General features: G+C 45.6%; 1 protein-coding gene across 2 annotated transcripts in view; it reads left to right on the plus strand.

Moving 5' to 3' along the window:
• col4a4 (collagen, type IV, alpha 4) overlaps positions 1–20,512 on the plus strand; it is a 25,924-nt gene extending 5,412 nt beyond the window's left edge. For both annotated transcript variants that reach the window (XM_027280155.1, XM_027280154.1), the window contains exons 4-47: positions 4,406–4,477; positions 6,428–6,562; positions 6,654–6,698; positions 6,803–6,919; positions 7,241–7,309; positions 7,392–7,427; positions 7,577–7,639; positions 7,750–7,785; positions 7,953–7,994; positions 8,124–8,204; positions 8,459–8,503; positions 8,645–8,707; positions 8,800–8,844; positions 8,935–8,988; positions 9,085–9,145; positions 9,241–9,345; positions 9,507–9,662; positions 9,748–9,837; positions 10,047–10,207; positions 10,288–10,360; positions 10,500–10,606; positions 10,729–10,912; positions 11,048–11,116; positions 11,207–11,314; positions 11,398–11,466; positions 11,564–11,713; positions 12,041–12,202; positions 12,281–12,448; positions 12,532–12,675; positions 12,776–12,883; positions 13,324–13,502; positions 13,589–13,652; positions 13,764–13,838; positions 13,925–14,032; positions 14,395–14,502; positions 14,658–14,729; positions 15,158–15,286; positions 15,372–15,479; positions 15,558–15,713; positions 15,805–16,053; positions 16,153–16,269; positions 16,379–16,567; positions 17,540–17,823; positions 17,955–20,512. In XM_027280155.1, coding sequence (XP_027135956.1) covers positions 4,406–4,477; positions 6,428–6,562; positions 6,654–6,698; positions 6,803–6,919; positions 7,241–7,309; positions 7,392–7,427; positions 7,577–7,639; positions 7,750–7,785; positions 7,953–7,994; positions 8,124–8,204; positions 8,459–8,503; positions 8,645–8,707; positions 8,800–8,844; positions 8,935–8,988; positions 9,085–9,145; positions 9,241–9,345; positions 9,507–9,662; positions 9,748–9,837; positions 10,047–10,207; positions 10,288–10,360; positions 10,500–10,606; positions 10,729–10,912; positions 11,048–11,116; positions 11,207–11,314; positions 11,398–11,466; positions 11,564–11,713; positions 12,041–12,202; positions 12,281–12,448; positions 12,532–12,675; positions 12,776–12,883; positions 13,324–13,502; positions 13,589–13,652; positions 13,764–13,838; positions 13,925–14,032; positions 14,395–14,502; positions 14,658–14,729; positions 15,158–15,286; positions 15,372–15,479; positions 15,558–15,713; positions 15,805–16,053; positions 16,153–16,269; positions 16,379–16,567; positions 17,540–17,823; positions 17,955–18,200 — 4,902 coding nt within the window. In that variant the 3' untranslated portion in view covers positions 18,201–20,512. The remainder of the gene's footprint in view (positions 1–4,405; positions 4,478–6,427; positions 6,563–6,653; positions 6,699–6,802; positions 6,920–7,240; positions 7,310–7,391; positions 7,428–7,576; positions 7,640–7,749; positions 7,786–7,952; positions 7,995–8,123; positions 8,205–8,458; positions 8,504–8,644; positions 8,708–8,799; positions 8,845–8,934; positions 8,989–9,084; positions 9,146–9,240; positions 9,346–9,506; positions 9,663–9,747; positions 9,838–10,046; positions 10,208–10,287; positions 10,361–10,499; positions 10,607–10,728; positions 10,913–11,047; positions 11,117–11,206; positions 11,315–11,397; positions 11,467–11,563; positions 11,714–12,040; positions 12,203–12,280; positions 12,449–12,531; positions 12,676–12,775; positions 12,884–13,323; positions 13,503–13,588; positions 13,653–13,763; positions 13,839–13,924; positions 14,033–14,394; positions 14,503–14,657; positions 14,730–15,157; positions 15,287–15,371; positions 15,480–15,557; positions 15,714–15,804; positions 16,054–16,152; positions 16,270–16,378; positions 16,568–17,539; positions 17,824–17,954) is intronic.
• Positions 20,513–23,700: the final 3,188 nt, after the last annotated feature.

A 23,700-nucleotide genomic window follows, 5' to 3' on the forward strand; every position in this document is an offset into this window, starting at 1 on the left:
TACAGGTGTGCCACTCATATAATACAGGTGTGCACCTTGTTAATACAGGTGTGTACCCCGTTAATACAAATATGTACCTCATTAATACATGTTGTACCTCGTAATACATGTGTGTACGTCGTTAGTACAGGTATGTTACCTCGTAATACAGTGTATACCTCGTTAATACATGTGTGTACCTCGTTAATACATGTGTGTACCCCGTTATACAGTTGTGCACCTCGTTAATCAGGTGTATACCTCGTTAATACAGGTGTGCACTCGTTAATACAGGTGCACCTCGTTAATACATTGGTAACCTCGTTAATACAGGTGTGCACTCGTTAATACAGGTGGCACCTCGTTAATATACAGGTGTAACCTCGTTAATACATGTGTGTAACCTCGTTAATACATGTGTGTACCCCCGTTAATACAGGTGCAATACTTGTTAATACAGGGTGTGCACTTCGTTAATACATGTGTGTACCTCGTTAATACATGTGTGTACCTCGTTATACATGTGTGTACCTCGTTAATACAGGTGTGTACCTCGTTAATACACTGTGTGTACGTCGTTAGTACTGGTGTGTACCTCGTTAATACTGTGTGTTCCTTGTTAATACAGGTGTGTACCTCACGTACACAGTGTTCACCTCGTTAATACAGTGTATACCTCGTTAAACAGGTGTAATACCTCGTTAATACAGGTGTGCACCCGTTAAACAGGTGTAACACCTTGTTAATACAGGTGTATACCTCGTTAATACAGGTGTGCACCTCGTTAATACAGGTGTATACCTCGTTAATACAGGTGTATACCTCGTTAATACAGGTGTGCACCTCGTTTGTGTGCAGCACGTCAGAGATCAAACAGTTCAGTGACGCTAACAAACCGCATCACTGTCATGCCAATAATGATGTTAAAGCACACCTTCTCGTGTAATATTGCTTAAATATGTGTTGATAGAAAATGAGATATGTCAGTACAACTACAGTGAGAAGATGCTTCGTACTTGTAATCAAATCAAATCAAATCAAATCAGGTTTTATTTGTACAGTCCAAGTCACAAAGTCCATTTTCCTCTGAGGCCTTTCAAATCTGTACAGGGAGTGACACCCTCTGTCCTTAGACCCTCGGTTCCAGTGAGGAAAAACTTGCCCACAAAAACCTTTAACAGGGAAAAAAGGTGGAAGAAACCTCAGGAAGAGCCACAGAGGAGGGATCCCTCTCCCAGGACGGACAGACGTGCAATAGATGTCAGTGTACAGAACAAATCAACACAAACATATTGTACAATTAATGTTCAAAGGTCCTAACAAACTATGATATACATGATTAGGAGGAACATGGAACCGAACACAATAAACATCGCAAAGATACTCTGCCTCACTACCCCGAGACAAAGAAAGTTATAGGAAGGAAAAAAGGTAAGTTTTTTTGTTGAAGGTCTTTAGGTTCAGATGATTGACAGGTGGTTCAGGTGTGGAAATGACCTGCAGGTGGAGACTGAGGGTCAGATGTGTTCCTCTGGTGTCCCTCAGGGATCATACCTCGATCCTCAAGACTTTATTGATTGAACTGAACATTGAACCGCAAGAGGACGATGTAAACCAACAGTGATGGGCAGAAGATGGAGGGCAGAAGATGGAGGACAGAAGATGGAGGGATGATGGGAACTGGTCCAGGATGGACAGATGATGTAGAGATGACCATGCAGAGGTGTAGAAACCATCCAGTTGAGGTCATCAGGTTCAGTCTGTCTGTGAACATCAGTGTCGTCGGCCAATCAGCTGCTCCCTTGTCTGTGCGACCAGTCAGTGGCAGCACGGTGTCCTGGATGGAGGGATGATGGAGGGGACGAGGGAGGATGGATGCAGGATTAATGGATGTTCGTGGGACCTGGTGTGAATATGGAGGATGGAGGCTGATGGATGGAGGATGGTGGATGATGGAGCGTGGCATATGTTCAGACAGAACAGAGTCGTGACAGCATATAGAGTGATGATGGAGGACTGATGGAAGACTGATGGTGCGAGTGCAGACTTTGAGGACAAAGTCGTGACAGCAGATAGAGCGATAGCCACATTCCTGCTGCTGATAGCCACGCCTGACTGCTAACCTGGTTTACACAACGCTGCAGGAATGTGGCTGCTGCACAAACACTGCTACATGCTGGGAAACTCACCGTCTGGGGCCCACAGAGAGAAACAACACTCAGTATATCAACACAGTGTGGGACGATAAAGGGGGGCACCAGGAGACCAGCACCATGTCCAAACGTCCAGATCCATCAGTTACATAAAGTCTCAAACACAGCAATCATTCACATTAACAAACACGTTTTATTATACAGACTCATGTTATTATTATTATATTTAATATATGAACAAACATTTGTATTTATGAACATAAATGTTTTATTATACATAAACATTATTTTTATGTCATACATTTACGTGCTACTATACAGACATGCGTATTATTATATATCGTACAAATAACAAAACTGTGTTTATTATATATCGTGTATTAACGACCATAAATGTTTTATTATAACATTTCATTATGTCATATAAATGAATGAACACACATTTTATTTATATATTGTACATTAACGCAAACGTTATTTTTATGTCATACATTAATGAACACGTGATTTAATGTACAGACTTGTGTTTCATTATATTTCATATATTAACGAAAACGTGTTGTATTATATGTCCTGTGATATGTCATCATAGCCGTGTGTGTCATTATATCGTATACGTTAACGACCACACTGTGTGATGTCATCGGCCTCCAGATCAGCCAATGACGAAATTCAATTGCAGTACCCGGGTTTCAGCCAGTAGAGGGAGATCACTACATGTGTTTTATTATACACATACACTAACATGTTTGGTCTACATTAATTAACACAGAGTACTTTTTTATTAGCTTTATGTTGTATGTTAAGGAACACGTGAGTTTTAATATGTGGTGTACATCACAGCACAGACATTCCTGTCTTTGTGCTGATGTGAGTTTGAATGTCTGGCGCTTTGATTCACATCTGTGAACAGAAGCTGCTCCACATCTGTCCTCAGACTGTTCAAAGACTGTGCAGCATGATCGTCACTGACGTTATCTGATACACACACACACACACACACACACACACAGTCAGCTGTCTGCATATCTTGAATCTCAGAGATTCTTGTCTTGTTTTCATTCCTCACTGTCTGAACACAGAGAATACACCAGAGAAAAACAAAATACAGTCAGGAGAAAATACACCTTAAAAACTCTGAACATCCACTGTCTCTGGTCCAGTTTGTTATGGCTGCAGGGTAAACAAGGTGGCTCACCTCGCCTGAGGATCCAGAGAAATGATGTGTTCTCTGTCTGCACACCATCCACAAAGGCAGAGATACACTCTTTAGATCGCCATACCGACACTCTCCACACCTTCAGATTCTTTTGGTGCAGTCCCCCACCCACTGAGAGTATGCACATACCGCAAACTTCCACAGTACCCACCACAAGATACCACAGGGGACAGGAAACACATGTCGACTGGATGGAGAAACTAAGGAATCCCAAAGAGTCTTTTTTCACTTCCACATAATGCACCAACAACCTTCTGCTCGACTCTGGGCAGCGGAAGAGGTTGGAGGTCACCGCCTTGCAGACAGGAGACTCTACCAGATGTTCAGCCTCTCTACCTGTTACAAATGGTGTTCTGTTACCAGGTATACTTATGGACAATCCATGACTTGACATGACCTGACAGGTAATATCCAGATGAGGATACACGTCATGATATAGAAAAAGAAGAGTAGTACGAGTTCCTCATCTTGTCTTGGAGTTCTTCTTCTGTTCAGTGTCACCCCTTTCTGACGTAAATGTTTCTCTATTGTCTCATGATGTAGTATGGATATCGTCATAACGCACACCCCTAGTTGCCAGGTGGAAGACCAACATGTGCAGCATTCAGCTGTTAGCTCCTGAGTATCCCTAACCCCACCAGCTCACCCCGGGCACCCCCTGAAAACCAGCTCCTCTCCAGGAGTTTGTTTCCAGAGCCGGTGCTGTGTACAGGTTCTTACCTCTCCAGCTGACATTCAGCATTTTTCAGTTTTTATAGTCTGGGTTCAGAACACCTCTGCCTGCCCCTCAGAGCCTCTGGGATGTAGATGGAAACATCTGGAGGTCAGTAGGTGATGTCTAATGAGCTAATCTGGGTGAGGGCACCACATTGATTTGGGGGACTTCAGAGAACCACAACAAGGAGCAGACTCTTCGTGCACTCACACTGATGTCGTGTTTCTGAAGTATCAAGATTCTGTTGTTATAATGATGCAGTGATGTCATAGGATTATAATGTTAATGATGGTATGATGTCATGCTGATGTCATGCTGATGTCATGTCTTGGTTTTCAGGGCGACCACACAGAGCCTTGCGCTGGTCGGGACTGCTCCACCTGTCAGTGTTTCCCAGCCAAAGGAGCGAGGGTAAGACACACAACGGCCAATCAGAGCACAGCTGCACACACTAGCCTCCGTTAACAGACCTGTGACACCTTCACTGTCGACTCGTAAACCACAGACACACACACATAAACACACATACACACTCTAATAATGAGCGGCTGGATGGAGGAGTGTTGGTGAGGAATGTTGTGGAGTTAAGTTAGCAGCTGTTTACCTGAAACTGTGTCAGCAGATTCCACACACACACACACACACACACACACACACACACACACACAGTGTGATGACATCACATCCTTCTTTCCCTCCCTGGAATCTAAGCTGCTGTTTCCAAAAGTATCTTTTAGATAATGTGAACATACAGATGTTTCTGTACAGTCAGTGTGGTCCAGATGTTTCTGTACAGTCAGTGTGGTCCAGATGTTTCTGTACAGTCAGTGTGGTCCAGATGTTTCTGTACAGTCAGTGTGGTCCAGATGTTTCTGTACACAGTCACAGTGTGGTCCAGATGTTTCTGTACAGTCAGTGTACAGGGCTTCCGTTTGTTTCTCCGCTCAGTTGATAAACATTTTTTATCTTCAGACCGTCAAATGAAACAAACAAACTGACCTCCAGACTGAGTGTGTGTGTGTGTGTGTGTGTTTATACAGCTGGGTGCAGCAGACAGGCAGAGAGGATTGTGGGAAGGCGTCTGTCTCAGTGATTTCACAGTTCAGTGGCTTCAGAGAGAGAGAGAGGACTAACAGAGATCACAGCTGTCACATCTCATCACACACACACACACACACACACACACACACATACACACACACACAGATGATCAATAACAATAAGCTAATTTCTAATCATGTTAAAAACATTTAATAAGTGTTTATAGCGTCATTGCTTCATTTGGAAGTTGTCAGTAAACATTAAATCTTTAGTTTGTGTCGAGGTGGACCTGAGCCACAGCGTCGAGGCTCTGAGCGACCCGCTGGTCCAGAACTTTAGTTCTGTGATAGAGAACACACCTCATCACCACCGCTTGAAACCGGACGAGCCAAACGAAGCAACAATTTCAAAAGTATTAATAAAAGCAGCGTGTTTGTGGGGAAGCTAAGTTTTATTAAAAAGACAATAAATAAACTTCAGTATGAAATATTTGTTTTAGATGTCAGACTGAAGTTTGTCCAAACTTTATTCAACAGTTTAAGGGAGGAAAAGATACAGAGGAAATATTTCTTTCTTCGTTACTGACCTCATGCAAAGGACTTTTTAATTTATACTAAATAAAACATACTGACACATATTTGCTGTCATTTTATTTTGAACCTTGTATCACACTGCCCTCTTGTGTTCAGATATCATCATTACATGTCAGAGCTTTTTTACATTTCGTATCACTGAATGAACAAACTGTTCTCAGAGTCCAAACATGTGGAGTTCTCCTCTCCTGCCTTTGGTTCTGAATCATCAGACACGTGTACAGTCAGTATTTAGGTACAAATGAACTTCTGGAGGGCTGATGTGACGACGTGCCTGCTTTCTTTCTCAACAGTTTATGTCAGGTTCTATTAAGTTCTGTTAGTTTCTATCAGGTTCTATCATATTTCAGCATTTTCAGTTTTATCGTGTTCCCTCGGACACTTTCAGGTTCTGTCACATTCTAACATATTTTATTGTGTTCTTTAAGGTTCTTTTAGTTCATGTCCAGTTTAAGGTTCTGTCCGGTTATATCAAGTTGTATTCATTTCTAACAGATTACACAAGGTTCCATCAGATTCTATCAGGTTCTAGTACGCTCTATTATGTTGACTCAGGTTCTGTTTTAAGGTTCTGTCAGGTTCTCTCTTAGTTCTGTCAGGTTCGAGTGTGTCCTGGTCAGTCAGTGTCTGTTATGTTCTAACAAGTTCTAACTGGTTTCACCAGGTTTTATCATGTTCTACCAGGTTCTATCTGGCGATCATAGGCTGCGTTTTTTGTGTTCTGCAGGGTTCTCCAGGTCCTCTAGGGCGGCAGGGCCCTGATGGGCCCCCAGGCTTTCCAGGCCCTCAGGGGCCTCCAGGAGAGAAGGGCTGGAGAGGAGGCGAAGGGCCGACAGGAGCTGCAGGACTGAAAGGAGGATCGGTGAATAAATATGGTTCTGTTGTGAACATGATGGTTCTGTTTGTTCTTGAGGTCCTGCATGTGGTACCTAACCCTGATCTTTGTGATCCAGGGAAGTATCGGTGTTCCTGGTTTTCTGGGTTTGGATGGAGTCCCGGTAAGACGTGCAGCCTCCTCTGCCTCTCAGCTGCTCTGAGTAGCCAAGATATTTTGAGGTCATCTCTGATTGGTCAGACTGTAAGTGTGTGTTTGTGTCTTCAGGGTCACCCGGGTCCTGCTGGAGGTCCTGGTTTTCCAGGTCTGGACGGATGTAACGGAACCAAAGGAGACAGAGGCGAACCAGGATATCCTGGAGAATACGGTCGCAATGGAGAACTGGTCAGACATCAAAATAAATGAAGAGTTAACAGTGCAGAGACGCGTTCCCACCGCAGGAAACTTCCACAGGAACCTTTGGAGGAACCTTTGGAGGAACTCTGCGGTTCCACTGTGGTTCTCCTTCAGTTCTGCTGTAGCTCTGCTGTGATTCTGCTGAATTTATACTGTAGATGTTTGTCAGTTTGCGTGCTGAAGTCATTCAGAGATTTACTGATTTTAAATATTCAGGTTTCATCTGCAGTTTTTTAAACATCAAAGTACACAGTGTACTGCAGTAGATTTAGTGTAGTGTCGCCATGGTAACAGTGTTTTATTCTGCAGGGTATGCCAGGACTGAAGGGATTCCCAGGAGATCCAGCGGTCTTCTTCATACAGTACCCTGGATTACCTGTAAGTACACCTGTACTGATCTCACTTAGTTCATGAATTCATTATTGAAGTCATGGATTGATTTTCTGTCTGTGTCTGACAGGGAGACCCCGGGCTGGGTGGACTCACTGGTCTGAAGGTGAGAGCACAAACACAGACTCAGATCTCTGTAAAGTCTGAATACTTCTTGTCACTACATGTTTGTTATCGTGAAGGTGAGACCAGGCTGAGGTAAGGGGACTGTGTTCACGTCCTGATGGTTCTTACATTTTAAATATCTATCTGCAGGGTGACCCGGGTTTCCCGGGTCTGGTGGGAGATCAGGGTCCTTCAGGACCAGATGGGAACAACGTGAGTCACAACACAGAAACACTCCTGATAATCACTAAGAATAATAATGAGGACAATGATGTAATGTATACTGTTATTATTATCATGTTAATGCCTGCCTGTCTCCACAGGGTCTCCCTGGTCTGCCAGGTTCCAGGGGCCCACCTGTCAGTACTGGTTTAATTATTTATTTCCAATTTATGTCTCCAGAGTCGTGTCATACTCACAAATCTAGACTGTCTTTACTCGATTCAAAGTATTTATGTGAAAATACACACATATATACTGCAGTACTGCTCAACCATCAGAGTACTGAGCTGTGTTTGTGTTTCAGGGAGAAAAAGGACGATCCCTCGCCGGACAGAAAGGAGACGAGGTACAAATATTCAAAAACACCCTCGGTGACATCAATACAACTTCAATACACACACTATATTTTAGTACATGTGTAGTTCTGTGTAGGACTGTGTAGTAGTAGTATTGCAGTACTGTGTGTGGTCCACAGGGGGATCAGGGTCTTCAGGGGCCTCCAGGGCCGTTTGAGTACGTCGACCCTCCAGAAGACCTGTACATCAAAGGAGAGAAGGTGGGTTCTACTGAAGTTCCACAGCGGTTCTGCTGTGGTGGTATTTGTGGTTCCACTGTGGTTCTACAGGAGTTCTCGTGTAAATACACTGAAGCTCTAAGCTTGTTCTAGTGTAAATGTACTGCTTGTGTGTCCTTGTTCTACTATGATCCTATCTTAGTCTGTCCCTGTGCTGTAGACCAGTTATGTTGGGTTCTATTGGTTCTAATGTTGAGTTCTGCTGGTTCTAATGTTGAGTCCTGCTGGTTCTTCAGGGTCCTCGAGGTCCTACAGGTCCCTGTGGAGTTCAAGGACTTCCGGTAAGTAAACATCTGCCTGTTCAGGGTTCTCCAGGGTTCTGCTTCAGTCTCAACAGAACATTATTGATAACACATTGATTTTTGTGAACATAAAGAATATAAACAAAGTGGAGTGATGAGGTTCTGTGGATGTGGTTTCAGGGTTTGGATGCTCTCCCGGGGATCAAAGGAGAGAAGGGGATTCCTGGATTTCCTGGACCCAGAGTAAGTAGCCTTTCATCCTCACATTATTGATCAGCATTGATCAGTGTGATTGACTCCTCACTCTCTGTACAAACATGTATGATCTGTTTTAGGGGATTACTGGATACCCCGGGCTGACTGGAGTGAAAGGCTTCAAGGTGGGTCCAACATGATTTTTAAAGGATGAGCAGTAAAGATTAACCTCAAGTCGATCAAGACGTCCTGATACTGTAAATACTGTTTTTCAGGGGATTCAAGGAAGTCCAGGTCTTCCAGGTCTGATTGGACGAGAAGGCCCTAAGGTCAGTCTTTTTACCTGTGATGTAATGTATCATGAAGTAACTAAATTAAGAGTAACTGAGCTCCTGTGGGTCTGTAATGAGCCTATCTGTCCCCAGGGCATGATGGGAGATCCAGGTGCTAAAGGCCTTCCTCAGGTCTTAGATGTCACACACATAGGTACGGATCAATACACACTGATACACAATACTAACACAGTATCATTTAGGTCATCTCTCTGTTACAATGTCAGCTAACTGCATCCTGTCTTCCAGGGGACACTGGAAAACCCGGGGCCCCCGGCCAGAGAGGCCCTCCAGGAAACATGGGTGTGATGGGAATGCACGGCCCCAAAGGAGAGCCTGGCGTATCCATACCTGGTCAGTACCTGCAGCATCACGTGTCACATGGTCTTATGACATACAAACACATGTTTATCACATGAACCAGTTCTCTTTATTTATTATGACTCCTAAAATGTTTCCACGTGTTCAGATTTAAGGTGGTATGACAATAAAAGTTCTCTTTGGTTCATCTTCAGGACCAGCAGGTGTCGTGGGACTGAGGGGACTCCCAGGATCCAAAGGGAATAAAGGAGATCCGGGTGAGATACTTAAAGAAGGGCCCACACCTGGAGAACCTGGAAAACCAGGACAACCTGGACCCAAAGGACTGAAAGGAGGGCCAGGAATTCCAGGTACTGTTTCTTCCTGTTGGTGTTACACCTGTTTTTCAGACATACCTGGTGATGCCTGATTTTGTTTTTGTTTTTTTCTTTTCAGGTACCTACTGTCTACCTGGGGCCCCAGGAGAGTCGGGAGAGCCAGGTGAACTGGGGCCCCCGGGTGCCCAGGGCTTCCTGGGGTATAAAGGTCAGTATCTGGACACACAATGACTGATTTATGTCTTTATGGACCAATGAGAAGATTTAGGGGGTGTAACGCCACATCAGATGATGGAAGAATAAGTCTGAGTGGTTCTTAGAGCTTGTCTGGTGTCATCAGGTTCAAAGAACAGAGGATCCGAGATGGTTCCCTGAGGAACTCCACATGTTTCTGACTTCACGTTTTGTGTCTTTCAGGTAGTCCTGGCGACTGCTCTTGTGGCCCCCCAGTTGTATTGAGGGGTAGCCCTGGCCTTGTAGGTGACCCTGGATCTCAAGGGGTTCCAGGAATCCCAGGGCCTCCAGGACTGAGAGGAGAGAAAGGTTTACCTGGAGATGCAGGAGGGCCGGGACTGCCAGTGAGTCAGAGGTCATATCAGCGGTCAGATGAAGCACAGCATTTATTTATTGATTGATTGATTTATTGATTGATTTGCAGGGTCTGCATGGAATTCCAGGTGTCAAAGGGTTCAAAGGTCGGAAGGGAGATTTTGTTGTGGTGGAAATTAAAGGTAAGTTTAAACATTGATCTCTCCTCTCTTGGTTATGTGGTTACTAACTAACAAAACAGAAAGGATCAGAACAGAACAGGAATAATGTTTGACTTAATCATGATGTCATCAATGGGTGTGATTGAACATTTGTCTCCAGGTGAGAAAGGAAACATGGGCCAGCAGGGCCTGGCAGGTAGACTAGGATCCCCAGGGAGAAGAGGATTCAACGGGCCCCCGGGAGACCCTGGAGAACCCGGACCCCAGGTAAAATGCCCTCCTGACAGTACATCACTACTTTCTCACACTGTTGCGTGAATGATGTCACAATGGTGTCACGAGTCCTCTTCACTCTCTCATCTATGAATCACGTTGCTGTTTCCTCTCAGGGTGAAAGTTTCCCTAGTTCCACTGGAGACAGAGGCTTCCCAGGGTCCTTAGGGCCAAAAGGACTACCAGGACCTTCAGGCCCCACAGGGCCAGGTGTAGTCGGGGCAATAGGACTTCGAGGGGCCCCAGGAGAACCAGGACTTCCGGGAGTTCCCGGTTCCCCAGGGCCGCAGGGGGTTAAAGGTAGAGCTTAAGATCAATCTGATCTTCTCCTGTTTGATGCCTCCTCTTCCTGTTTGATGCCTCCTCTTCCTGTTTGACGCCTCCTCTTCCTGTTTGACACCTCCTCTTCCTGTTTGACACCTCCTCTTCCTGCAGGTGACACTCTGCCTTGTTTGCCCAGAAACCCTGGTTCTCCAGGAGGGAAGGGAGACACTGGAGATCCAGGTAAACCATCTAAAACATCTGTCTGTCTGTCTGTTCACCTGTCTATCTGACTTCCTGTCCACCAGTTAGTTCACCTGCCTGTCTCTCCAGGTTTCACAGGGTTCCCAGGTCCTTCAGGTTTCCGAGGTGTTACTGGACCTGAAGGAGCTAAAGGAGACAAAGGATTTTCTGGAGTTCCTGGACCACCTGGACAACAAGGTACCAGAGCACACCTGAACCACATCTGTCATTTACAGTATCAAAAACATTCTCTTTACACATATCATCTCTTCCTCCTGCAGGACCTCAAGGTCTTATTGGAGATCCCGGAGAAGAAGGACCGGAAGGCTTGAGTTATGATGGAGATCCAGGTACAGTCACCTGTAGTCACACATCATCCAAAGTTCAGATGACACCTAAATGTTCCTCTTGGTGTTTACAACATGTCTGTCTGTGTTTGTACACCAGGTTCTCCGGGGCTCCCAGGATCTTCTGGACTGAGGGGTCCAGCAGGAGAATCAGATGTTGGACCTCCAGGACCCATTGGCTTCCCAGGACCACTGGGTGCTCAGGGACCTAAAGGAGTTCCTGGCCCTAATGGCAATGACGGACTACCAGGTGAACGACTGATCCTGAGATGTGAATATAAATACATTGATCCATGATCTGGTGAATCTGGTTTTGAAACTGATCCTGAAGTGAGCGGGAAGCAAGTGTAAGGATGCCAGAATCAGGGTGATGTGGTCTTGTTTCTTGGACCTTGTTAGTAACCAGACGGCAAACAAACTGATTTCAGTTCAGTGTGCAGCACCAGGGGGCGCTGCAGTAGCCAGCAAACTTTAGATGCTGTAACGCCTTTCACTAATATCAAAATAAAAGCAAAAAGTAGAGGATTGATTCATGCATTTATTAATTTATTCAGCATTATTTCCTTTATTTCATCAGGAGTCCTGGGTCTGTCCGGGGGCCAAGGATTGCAGGGCCAGAGAGGAAAGGATGGGGCCCCAGGTAAACCTGGCTCCACTGGGCCCACACCTGACTACTGTGATGCAGGAAAACCTGGTCCCAGTGGATTACTTGGTCCTCAGGGACCGATTGGACCCCCAGGTAAACACCTCACTTTACTGTACTGCACTTTGCTTTAGGATGTCAAGTGATGTCAGTTCGTCATTCATTCCTGTTCAGGTTTTTTGGGGCTGAAAGGTGACATCGGGGAGGAGGGTCTTCCAGGTTTTGGCCCACAAGGCCCTGAAGGTAAACCAGGCATTGCCGGTTTCCCTGGGAAACCAGGGCCACAGGGTCTTGCTGGTGGCACTGGAGACCCAGGACTACCAGGGCCTCAGGGTCCGAAAGGTGAGGTCCTGCCATATAAACACCTGTGTTGAAATGTTTCCATGGTGATAGAGGCTCACATGAATACTCATGGTGTGTTTCAGGTCCGATGGGGCCCTACGGTGAGGGTGGAGAGCCAGGGGCCCCTGGACTCTCAGGGGCCACTGGAGCCCCTGGGTGGACGGGGGAGAGAGGGGACAACGGACAAGATGGAAGTCCAGGCTGTAAAGGAGTAAAAGGACAGAAAGGTAAACAATGAGTCTGATATTTCCAAAGCTGACCTGTGCTAACTGTAGACCTACAGTACACAAAATAACGTCAGCTCTTTCTCACGTGTGTCCCCTACAGGCTTTAAGGGGGCCCAGGGGCTTTCAGGAGATACTGTTCCTATCATCATCAAAGGACAAAAAGGAGAACCTGGACCTCCTGGCATCGATGGCTTTACTGGACCACCAGGTCAGAGGCGCTACCATAAACACCTGAATGCTGGACTGAAAATTTCAGCAGTTATACTTTAATTTAGCTAACTTTGCAAACATCAGCCAGGTCCCCAGCAGCAGACCCAGCAGCAGCTAATCTCACTGACTAGTCCAACAGCAGTCAGCCCAGAACCAGAACCAGAACCTGCAGCAGCTAATATCACTGACTAGTCCAGCAGCAGTCAGCCCAGCTCGGCGTCTGTCTTTCAGCCTTTTATTTCACCAAGCTCTCACCAACCACTAAAAGTCAGTCCCACATTTACTCTTGTCCGGCGGCTTCTTGCTCGCTCACTCTCTCCTTTTCTCTTCTTCGTCAACTTCTTCTTCGTTCTCTACATTGGCCGCTCCCCAGCCCCGGTTCTAGCACAACACTGGATCATCCAGTGAAGCCTTAAACATTAAAATCTGTTTCTACAGGACGTAAAGGTGTGCGAGGAGCTGCTGGTAAGCCAGGTTCTCCAGGTACCAATGGACCACCTGGCATTGTAGGTCCCCCAGGACCTTCAGGGCGCTACGGCATACCAGGAATTCCAGGACCACCTGGTCGTCCAGGACCTTCAGGATTCATCGGCTTTCCCGGACAACCCGGAAACCCAGTAAGATAAAAGTTGATTTTATCATCAACATCAATTCTGTTATTTTGATTGCTTTGTCCAGAATCTGCTCTTGTTTTTGGTTGTAGGGTGATATAGGATGTCCGGGGCCACCTGGGATTCCTGGTCAGAAAGGATGTACTGGACACAGAGGTAGGAAGTAACCCCCACCACCATCACTCAGCAGATTTATTTAAACGTTTTCACATATAAATAGATTTCTTTTACTGCTCAGGTTGTTGTTTAAAGTTGTGTTTGTTTCAGGTGATAAAGGAGACTCTCTCAGTTGTTCTGGTCCACGTGGAGACAAGGGGCCTAAAGGAGACATGGGGACCTTAGGTGATGATCGGAGTCTTCGTGATTAAGATGATCAGAGGCTTGAACACAACAGCCAATCAAATAACATCGTCTCTTTTCTCACCCAGGACCCACTGGACCTCAAGGGGACCCTGGACGACCCGGTTTCATTGGGGCTCCAGGACAGAAAGGTTGCAAAGGAGATCCAGGCTTTCCAGGGGACCCGGGTCCACCAGGTACAAAAGCTACCATTTAAAATCTTCCTCAGTCAATGTCCTCTTGACTTTTGTCATGTCCGCAGAGGCTCCTGACCCCAGATGCATTGCCTTCTTACACTGTCGACCCATGTCCCCTGTCTGCAATATTTGATATTTGATTGGAGATTTTAGGTCATTTCAATGATAAAGTGGGTGGAACCTCCTATGTTGTGTTGACTCTCCTCATTCACAGTTAAATCTGAGTGAACTTGTGAAATCCTGGAGCTTGCAGTCCGAGACAGAAGGTGGACCTGCTGATTACTGGTTCAGGAGGTTTTATTTCCAGTGAATTACCTACTTCTCCAACTCTGAACCCCGTCCATCCATCTGCTTTATTTCAGGTGTGGAAGGCCCCTCAGGTCCAAGAGGTCTTTCAGGTCGTCCTGGTTTTCCCGGTAATGCGGGTCCTGATGGTCCTCCAGGACCGCAGGGTTGTCAGGGACTCCAAGGTCAGAACTCAAAACCAGAATAAGATCTGGAGCTGATTCACATTGTGTTTAGATGCATGACAATATTTGTACAGGTTGTTTGTTATTATATTTAGCTGACAGATTACAGACGTGTCTCAACATTTTGCTTCTTATAAATGATTTTGTTATGTTAGGTCCTCCTGGACCACTGGGACTTCATGGACTGGATGGACTGAAAGGGGTGAAGGGGGACATAGGGACCAGAGGTATGAGTCTCAGTAGTTGTGACGATTGATAAAAACCTGGTGATGGTGACAATATTTAGCACACATGTAATTCTGCCATGTTTGAAAGCATGACCTTCTTGTCGGCTGATGGATACCAAACCCATCCCAGAAATAAACCTGACGACCCTTAAACACATCATATCACCCCCAGTTGCATTGTCTTTTGTCTATAGTATAGACAGTGTGGCTTGTTATCCTAACACAGGCTCAGGTCGGGTCCCAAAGGTGCAGGTATGAGCCAGGTTCAGGTCTCGGTTGAGGGTCCACACAGAAAGATAAAATGTTGCTGTTTGTTGGATCACAGACTCCAAACATTTGGGCCTCCATCCTACAGAAACAGGTTCCTACACCAGCTGAATGACCGGTCAGTCATCAGCATCACAATAACAACACATGTCTGTCTCTAGGTCTAGGTAAGCAGGGTCCTCAAGGTTGTAATGGTATTCCAGGGGACAAAGGTCCTCCAGGACCTCCAGGGCCAAAAGGTGTATCCCAGCCCGGCCCACCAGGACCCAGAGGCGCGACAGGACCCAAAGGTCTGTAGTAGTATGATTACCACCAGGGACAGATCAGACCTTTAGTTTGATTCCCTGTCAGTAATGTGTCTGTGTGTTGTTGTAGGCCCTCCAGGTGCGAGTGGACCTTCAGGCAACCCAGGACAGGACTGTAACTGTCCAGTCGTAGGGCCTCCCGGATATCCTGGTTGTCGTGGCCCAGATGGAGATCCAGGTCAGACTTTAATGTTCAGGTTTAATAAACTTACAGAACTCAAACTGGAGGACTTCTGACCTTTGTTTGGTGTTTCAGGGTGTCCTGGTGACATGGGGGATCCAGGTCTGAACCCTCCAGTACCTGGAGATGAAGGAGACAACGGGAACATGGGGTGCCAGGGGCCAGACGGCCCAAAGGGACTTCAAGGGCCTCTAGGCTGTCCAGGCATCAACGGAAAACCAGGAGAGAAAGGTCAGGCTATGAAGATACCCAACATGTTGCTGCTGACAGATGTCAGGACATCTCATCCTGGACTGACACTTCGTTTTGTGTGTTTGATCAGGGATGCGGGGGGCTCTAGGTCTGATGGGACTACCTGGTAATCGGGGTCCAGTAGGCTGTACTGGTCCCAGTGGGCCCCCAGGACAAAAGGGGCCTGCAGGACTAGTGGGTCCAAAGGGGGAAAAAGGACGAGTCTACCCTTGTGTCAACCCTCCTCCTAGTCAAAAAGGAGCACCAGGAGCCCCTGGCCCCCCCGGTCAGCCTGGACCCCGTGGCCTCCCGGGAGAAATCGGCTATAAAGGACCCAAAGGTGAGAAAGGGGTGGTGAACCAGGTCATGAGGGTAATCGTCCAGTTCCAGCTGATATTTCAGACACTATGTAAAATTATTGGTTCATGGTGTGTTTTAGGAAAGAAGGGGGACTTTGGGGCTCTGGGACCAATTGGCCGTGAGGGTCCCCCAGGTCCAAATGGAGACAAAGGACAGCCTGGTCTGCCGGGTGAGATGGGAGTAGTAGGAGCCAAAGGTGAGACCTCCATTCCATGTTGCCAACAGTCATCTTCCGCTGCTTGATTGTTGAAAACTTTTGTTTTGCTGATGTACCTTCCTGTCGGTTTTGTTTTGGTTCGCCTCAGGTGATCCTGGTCCAATGGGAGACCGTGGGCATCCCGGACAAGAAAAACGGTTAAACTCTGGCTTCCTGTTGGTGTTGCACAGCCAATCAAGTAGAGTTCCCACCTGTCCACTAAGAATGAAGGTCCTGTGGGATGGATACAGTCTGCTGTACCTGGAGGGTCAGGAGAAGGCCCACACTCAGGACCTGGGTATATTTATACACCTGCACAAACATACTAATTGACTAATTGAATCTAAACCTCTCCGATCTGTACCCTTGATAGTCCAGGACTACTTCCAAAAGATCTTGAGGTGTCTCCAGGTCTGATGGAGTTTTCTGGGGGTCTCTTAGTGTTTCTTAGAGTCCTGACACCCTGTCAAGGAAACTCATTCTAGCTGCTCAGATCAATCATATCATTCTTTCAGTCAATAAAAAGACCAGGATCAGGATCAGGTCCCTCTAAACCACAGATCAGAACACAGATCAGCCTGTTATCATGCTGGAGGTATTCCTCTAGCGTCATTTCCGGGTGTGCTCGTTGTTGCATTGAGACCAAGAAGTCTGAATATGGACGAGGTGGGGTGGCTTGATGGGTCAGACAAACATAGGACTTGACATTGACTTCTTTAAAATTATTTTGGTACAATCATTTCCAAAGCAAACCAAGGAACCATGCAGGCTTTATTTTGAAAGTCTGACCTGTAGAGTTGTAATATTCAAGAGCACAACTGCAGGGTAATCACGATTTGTTATTGTGTATATTAGAAACCTATGTATCTACTGTTTTGTTTTTGACTTGGTCTGGGTTTAGATGGTCTGCATGTGCAGAGACAGAGGGGTGCCTACAGCGTCACATTTTGAAGCAATGATCCAGCTGCAGTACATGATGAGATGGGACGTTCTCTACAGTCCACCACTCCACCTGTGGAGCTTCTAATCCAGTTTAGCCTCACTGGTGAACGAGAGATACTTGAACTCCTTCACTTGGAACAGATTTTAGTCTTGAGCTCGGACTTAAAAACCAGTCCGATCTGAGGCTACTCAATGTTCCCCTGGAGAACCACCTCAACACATCAGCACGCAATGTTCCTGCCTGACAAACGATCTTTGATTTCTTAAAGTGAGCTGTTGAAAATATTTCTGAATACTAATCAATATGTTGTGTTAATTATGTTTTCAGGTCAGGCAGGGTCGTGCATGCGGGTCTTTTCCACCATGCCATTCGCCTCCTGTAACATGGGAACCTGCTCTTACGCCAGTCGTAACGATAAATCCTATTGGCTGTCGACAATGGCGGCTCTCCCCAGTACTCCGGTGGGCGGAGCCGCCATCGCAGACCACATCAGCCGCTGCGTGGTCTGCGAAGCCCCCTCCTCACCCGTCGCACTGCACAGCCAGACCTCTATCCTGCCAGACTGCCCCCCCAGCTGGAAAAGCCTGTGGACCGGATACTCTTTCCTCATGGTGGGTACTGCTACTGCTAATGCTGCAGTACTGATACGACTGATACTGGTACCCCTGTAGTCCTGCTACTGCTAAAACCACTCAATAACTGTCATGGTCATTAACTGATGTCATTTCCTCCACGCTTGCAGCACACAGGTGCAGGTGATGAGGGCGGCGGCCAGTCTCTGACATCATCAGGAAGCTGTCTGACAGACTTCAGGACCCAGCCCTTCGTGGAGTGTCAGGGGCCTCGAGGAACCTGCCACTACTTCGCCAACATCTACAGCTTCTGGCTGACCAGCATGGAGATGACCACGTCAACCTTCACCATGCTGACCGAGGTCCAGCAGCAGAAGGAGAACATCGGGAGGTGCAAAGTTTGCATGAGGCTGTGAGGAGGAGGAGGAGCAGGAGCAGGAGGAGGAGCAGGAGGAGGAGATGCTCCACCTCCTACAGAGAGGACGGTTTGTCATTTTCATCACAGACTCTGATTCATGATTTCCGGAGCTTCTGGACCTCTTCACTAAAACCACAGTGAGCTCCTGGTTCTGTTTAAATCCCAACATCAGTCCTGATATGCCAAATTTCTAAAGTTGATCTCTGCACATGAAAAAAATCTTTGTTCTTCTATTTGATCTGATTATTTTCTATTTGAAATCTGACTTCTGTGTGAAAAGAAGCTGTTAGCAGCGAACTCGTGGATGTTCAGATGTTCTGAACGTTTATTCTGGATGACATCAGAGATGATGATGACATGATCAGGAAGTGATGTCACACTGTGTTTCATGTGCCACTTCCTGTAGTGACGGTCTGAATTTAGAGTTAAGATCCATACCAACAACATTTATATTAAAACAACTAATTCAAGGAGTTTATCGGCACAGATGCAGCGAGCAGGTGGCTTCTAGTTCATCATAAAACAGTAAACACTGAGAAACATCTGACACCATCTTAAGCTCAGCTCAGATCTTTGCATGGACCGGAGATTAAAACACGCTCAGAACATGAACAATGAACAAAGTATTTTGACTCCAGCTGTTGGATTATCGTGATAACAGTTTTTAAATCGTAACTGACATCAGCAGACATCAAAATACTACCTGCAGTATTTGTATCCTAATTATTTATATTCAGTGAAAATAAATGTAAGCAAACAAAAAATAAATAGTTCAAATAATAAAATAATAAATTCACTTCTTAATTTAGATCTGATCTTCCAGAACAGTGTTGAACATTTAATATTTAATATTTAAACTGAAACAAACTTGAGTCATCGTGTCTCAGGTCAGTCATTTTCTGCCAAGTCGTCAGTATGAAATATTTGATACAATGAACAGATTCATAGTTTTAACAGCAGATCAGAGGAGGCCCGATAACAGAACCCTGAGGAACCCCGCACGTTCTTACTGACGGCATGTGATGATAAGTTACTCCGCCACGTTTTAAATTTTTATTACATCTTTGATGATTCAGATTATTCTTGTGAAAATTAGATTCATCTGTTCAGATCTGTTGCGGTTTGTGTTTCCAGTCAGAAATAATGCAGCACAACAAGAATCCATCACTTATTGATTCATGATTGATTTATCAATAATCTGCGAGAGGAGCTGATATTCATCAGTGTTTGAACACAAATATAACCACGTCATAACTATTGATACCAAACAAAACTAAACAAATAACTAAATAAAAAGCTGATTTATTATTTTTAATTTCTCAAACTTGATCCGATCTTCCATCAGGGAGCATCGTGAAAACTTTGACTGACCTCGTGACCCGGTCCCGAGTGTGTGCTCGCTAACGGCTAATGCTACACAGACGTAATCGTTCATGCTGGGAGGCTGTATTTGAATTGGTTATGTTCTTGAGGAGCTGTGAACATGTTTGACATCAGAGCTCCTCCCTCTGCTCGAGCTGCATCACCAGAACCAGACAGAACCAGGACCAGGACAGTCAGAACCGGAGCCTGACGTGTTTTTTCTTGTTTTTTTTGTGTTATAAATAAAGTTCACTTGAATATTTTTCTGTCTGATAGTTTCACATAAAAACATAAAAACAGGATGAACTGACTTCCTGTTCCTTTTTCATTTCTGTTTAAGTTTCTCTTCCCGGTTCTAGTCCTGGTTCTGGTCCCGGTTCTGTATTATCACATTGTGATTTGTATATATGTTTGAACTCGACCGACGTTTTTATATTTTTACTGTAAATGTCAGAGTATTTATTTAGCTTGAAATTCATGTTGGTGCTATTTGATGTTTTATTTGTTCATTTTTTATTTTATTTTGGTAAACGATGACATGGTGAGACCCCGCCCCCTCTCCTACAAAATAAGAGACATTAACAGGCACGTGTTTGTCAGTATGTCCCGCCCCCTCAACTGAACACACTGTGTGATGTCATAAGTGGTGATGTCATGGTGATGTCATAGATAAACGGGTTTCTGAACACTTGAACTACAGCTCCCATGATGCTTCAGTCCTTGTTAATCTGAGGTAAACAAGGTTCAGGAAGGACAAAAACATGTGGGTGTGGCTTGGCGACATCACTGTGTCATCACTGTGTTTTTTTGTATTTAAATCTGTTGGTGATATTTTAATCTCTGTAGAAAGAAACTTCTCACTAACACCTGAAACATTTTACTCTGAGCGGACAAACCTTCAATAAATCGCATCAAAGTTTCAGAGAGTTTTCGTCTTTGAGAAGCTCGTCAGGACTTTTAACCTCCATGTTTCTGTCTGCTGTGTGTGGTGTCAGAGAGTTCATGTGAGGAAAACAATCAGCTGCATCAATTTACTGACATGACAAAATGTAATTTTTACTTTTACGTGCTTTAGTACAAAGGATTATTTAATCATTTAAGTGATGTACATGAACCATCGGTCAAAGTAGTGCTAGATCAGTCTGAGTTATAAAAGTTAAAGTGGTAACATGAAGAGCGTTTGGGAGTCGAAAGAGCCGACTCCCTAAAAAGAACCGAACTTCCCATCACGACACACGGACAGGTGGCGTGAGAGCGCGTGGAAAGGGTTCATGCGTCATTGCGTCATTCAGTCAGCGCAACACCGAGCAGCACACCGGTTCAGGTGAGACCCGGCTGGACCTTTGTCGGGCTGTTAGCCCACCCGCAAGCAACACACCGGTACCGGGCCTGAACAGCCGTCATCACCGGGAGCTTTTTAACCGGAGGGCGTGGCCAGGTGAACAGGTGCGTCTGAACGAAGTATCCACGTGACGTGACTGAGCAGTCATGATCTGTTTATTGTCATTAAGCTGAACTCTGTACATTAAATTCATTTCATACATCAACATTTACAGACAGGTGTGTGTGTGTGTGAGATCAGCAGGGATTTATTATTTATACTTAATGATATAAAAGCATTAAATGTGAGTAAATCAATATTTAATATAACATGATAAAGTTCGTACCTTTGATTCTTTTAGCGTGTGCAACAATAAAACTACATCTCCCATGAAGCATCACTCCGTCCTACCGGTGTCAGCTGGGTCCAGTCCTGGTTCTGGATTATTTTTTTTTTTTCCAGAAGATCCAGTTTGAATTTGATTTTTTTTTTTTACATGAACAGAAAAAATCATGAAATGTTTTAAAAGAAACTCGACAAACACGTCGAGTTTAAATCATGTTCAGAGTTCTGAAGGTCCGGTCTCAGCGTGGAACTTTAAAAGTTCTGACTCAACTGAAACATTAAGAAGGAAAGAGGTGAAACAGAACCTGCTTCGATTTCTGGGAAGCTAACGTTAGCCTGTTAGCCCGTTATAAGCTAACGCTAGCCCGTTATAAGCTAACGTTAGCCCAAACAGAGCTAACCATGGAGCTAACAGAGCTAACCATGGGAGCTAACAGAGCTAACATAGCTAACCATGGAGCTAACGAGCTAACCATGGAGCTAACAGAGCTAACATAGCTAACCATGGAGCTAAACAGAGCTAAACATGGAGCTAACAGGCTAACATAGCTAACCATGGGCTAACAGAGCTAAACCATGGAGCTAACATAGCTAACCATGGAGCTAACAGAGCTAACCATGGAGCTAACAGAGCTAACAGAGCTACCCATGGAGCTAAACAGAGCGGAACATAGCTAACCATGGAGCTAACGAGCTAACCATGGAGCTACAACATAGCTAACCATGGGCTTACCATAAGCACCATGGAGCTAACATAGTTCCATAGCTAACTGAGTTAACAAGTAACAGGAGCTAACATAGCTAACATAGCTAACCATGGAGCTACACATAGTTAACATAGCTACCATGTGAGCTAACCTAGTTAACATAGCTATACCATGGAGCTAACAAAGCTAACAGGCTAACCATGGAGCTAACATAGCTAACCCTGGAGCTAACATAGCTAACCATGGAGCTAACATAGCTACCATGGAGCTAACATAGTTAACATAGCTAACCATGGAGCTACTAGCTAACATAGCTAACCATGGAGCTAACAGAGCTAACCATGGAGTTAACAGAGCTAACCATGAGTAACAGAGAACCTGGAGCTAACAGACTCCCTATTGGCTACTAGCTAACACAGCTATGTTGACATGTCCCTCCCTCTCTGACCATCTTCACAGGAAACACGTGAACTCCACTTCCTGTTTCTTTCTGTTCAGGAAGAAGCACGTGTCGGCCATCTGAACATCCGTGGGACGACCCGGCAGGCGGGAGCGTCAGGAGATCCTGAACATCGTCAAAGACATCGAGAGCAGCGACGGCGTCGACGGCGGAGGACTGGCCCGGCTGTCTCGGGACCGCGCCCTCTTCTCCGAGGTGCCGGTCACCTCCGAGGTCCACTGCCTGAACGTGGGCCTGAGCCGGATCGCCCTCACCGCCTCGTCCTGCTTCACCACACTGCGACCGCGGAGACGCACCACCCGCAACGCCCGTCCAGGAGAAACGGACGACGTTCTCTGAGCGGCCGAGTCCAGACTAAAACTCAGAAACGTCGAGCTTCGGCTGTGAAGACGGTTTGAACTGTCTCGACTCTGACTTTGATTTTCTGGGATTTGAATAAAATAACGTCCAGGCTGACAGGAAGTGATGCGAGCGCTGAGGACAAACGTGTCGGCCGGCGTGTCGACGATGGACGAACCGTCTGTTTGATCACAGACTTCACTCCGTCCTGAGAAAAGAACCAATCATCTCTCTTCATTGAAACAGATTTAAAATCATGAAATCATCCTGTTGATGTAACGATGCACTTTCTATCGGGAATTTGGGGAAAATTTGATTTTGATTCAAATGTTGCGTCACTTCACATTTTCAGGATTCAGGTCCGGTCACCCACGGAGCCCAATCTTTTGTGCTAAGCTAGGCTACAAACTGAACTGAAAACACACCAGTGCAAGCCGTAGCAGCTTAGCTTAGCTTAGCTTAGCTTAGCTTATAACGGGCTAGCGTTAGCTTATAACGGGCTAGCGTTAGCTTATAACGGGCTAGCGTTAGCTTATAACGGGCTAACGTTAGCTTATAACCGGCTAACGTTAGCTTATAATGGGCTAACTTAGCTTATAACGGGCTAACAGGCTAACGGCCGCTAACGCTTAAACGTAGCTTAAACGGCTACGTTAGCTTATAACGGGCTAACAGGCTAACGCTAGCTTATAACGGGCTAACGTTAGCTTATAACAGGCTAACGTTAGCTTTAATGGCTAACGGGCTAAACGTTAGCTTATAACGGGCTAACAGGCTAACGCTAGCTTATAACGGGCTAACGTTAGCTTATAACAGGCTAACGTTAGCTTATATGGGCTAACGTTAGCTTATAACAGGCTAACCGTTCAGTCTTATAACGGGGCTAACAGGCTAACGCTAGCTTATAACGGGGCTAACGTTAGCTTATAACAGGCTAACGTTAGCTTATAATGGGCTTAACGGT

The sequence above is a fragment of the Larimichthys crocea genome, chromosome VII (assembly GCF_000972845.2).
Source record: "Larimichthys crocea isolate SSNF chromosome VII, L_crocea_2.0, whole genome shotgun sequence".
Taxonomy (NCBI): Eukaryota; Metazoa; Chordata; class Actinopteri; family Sciaenidae; genus Larimichthys; species Larimichthys crocea.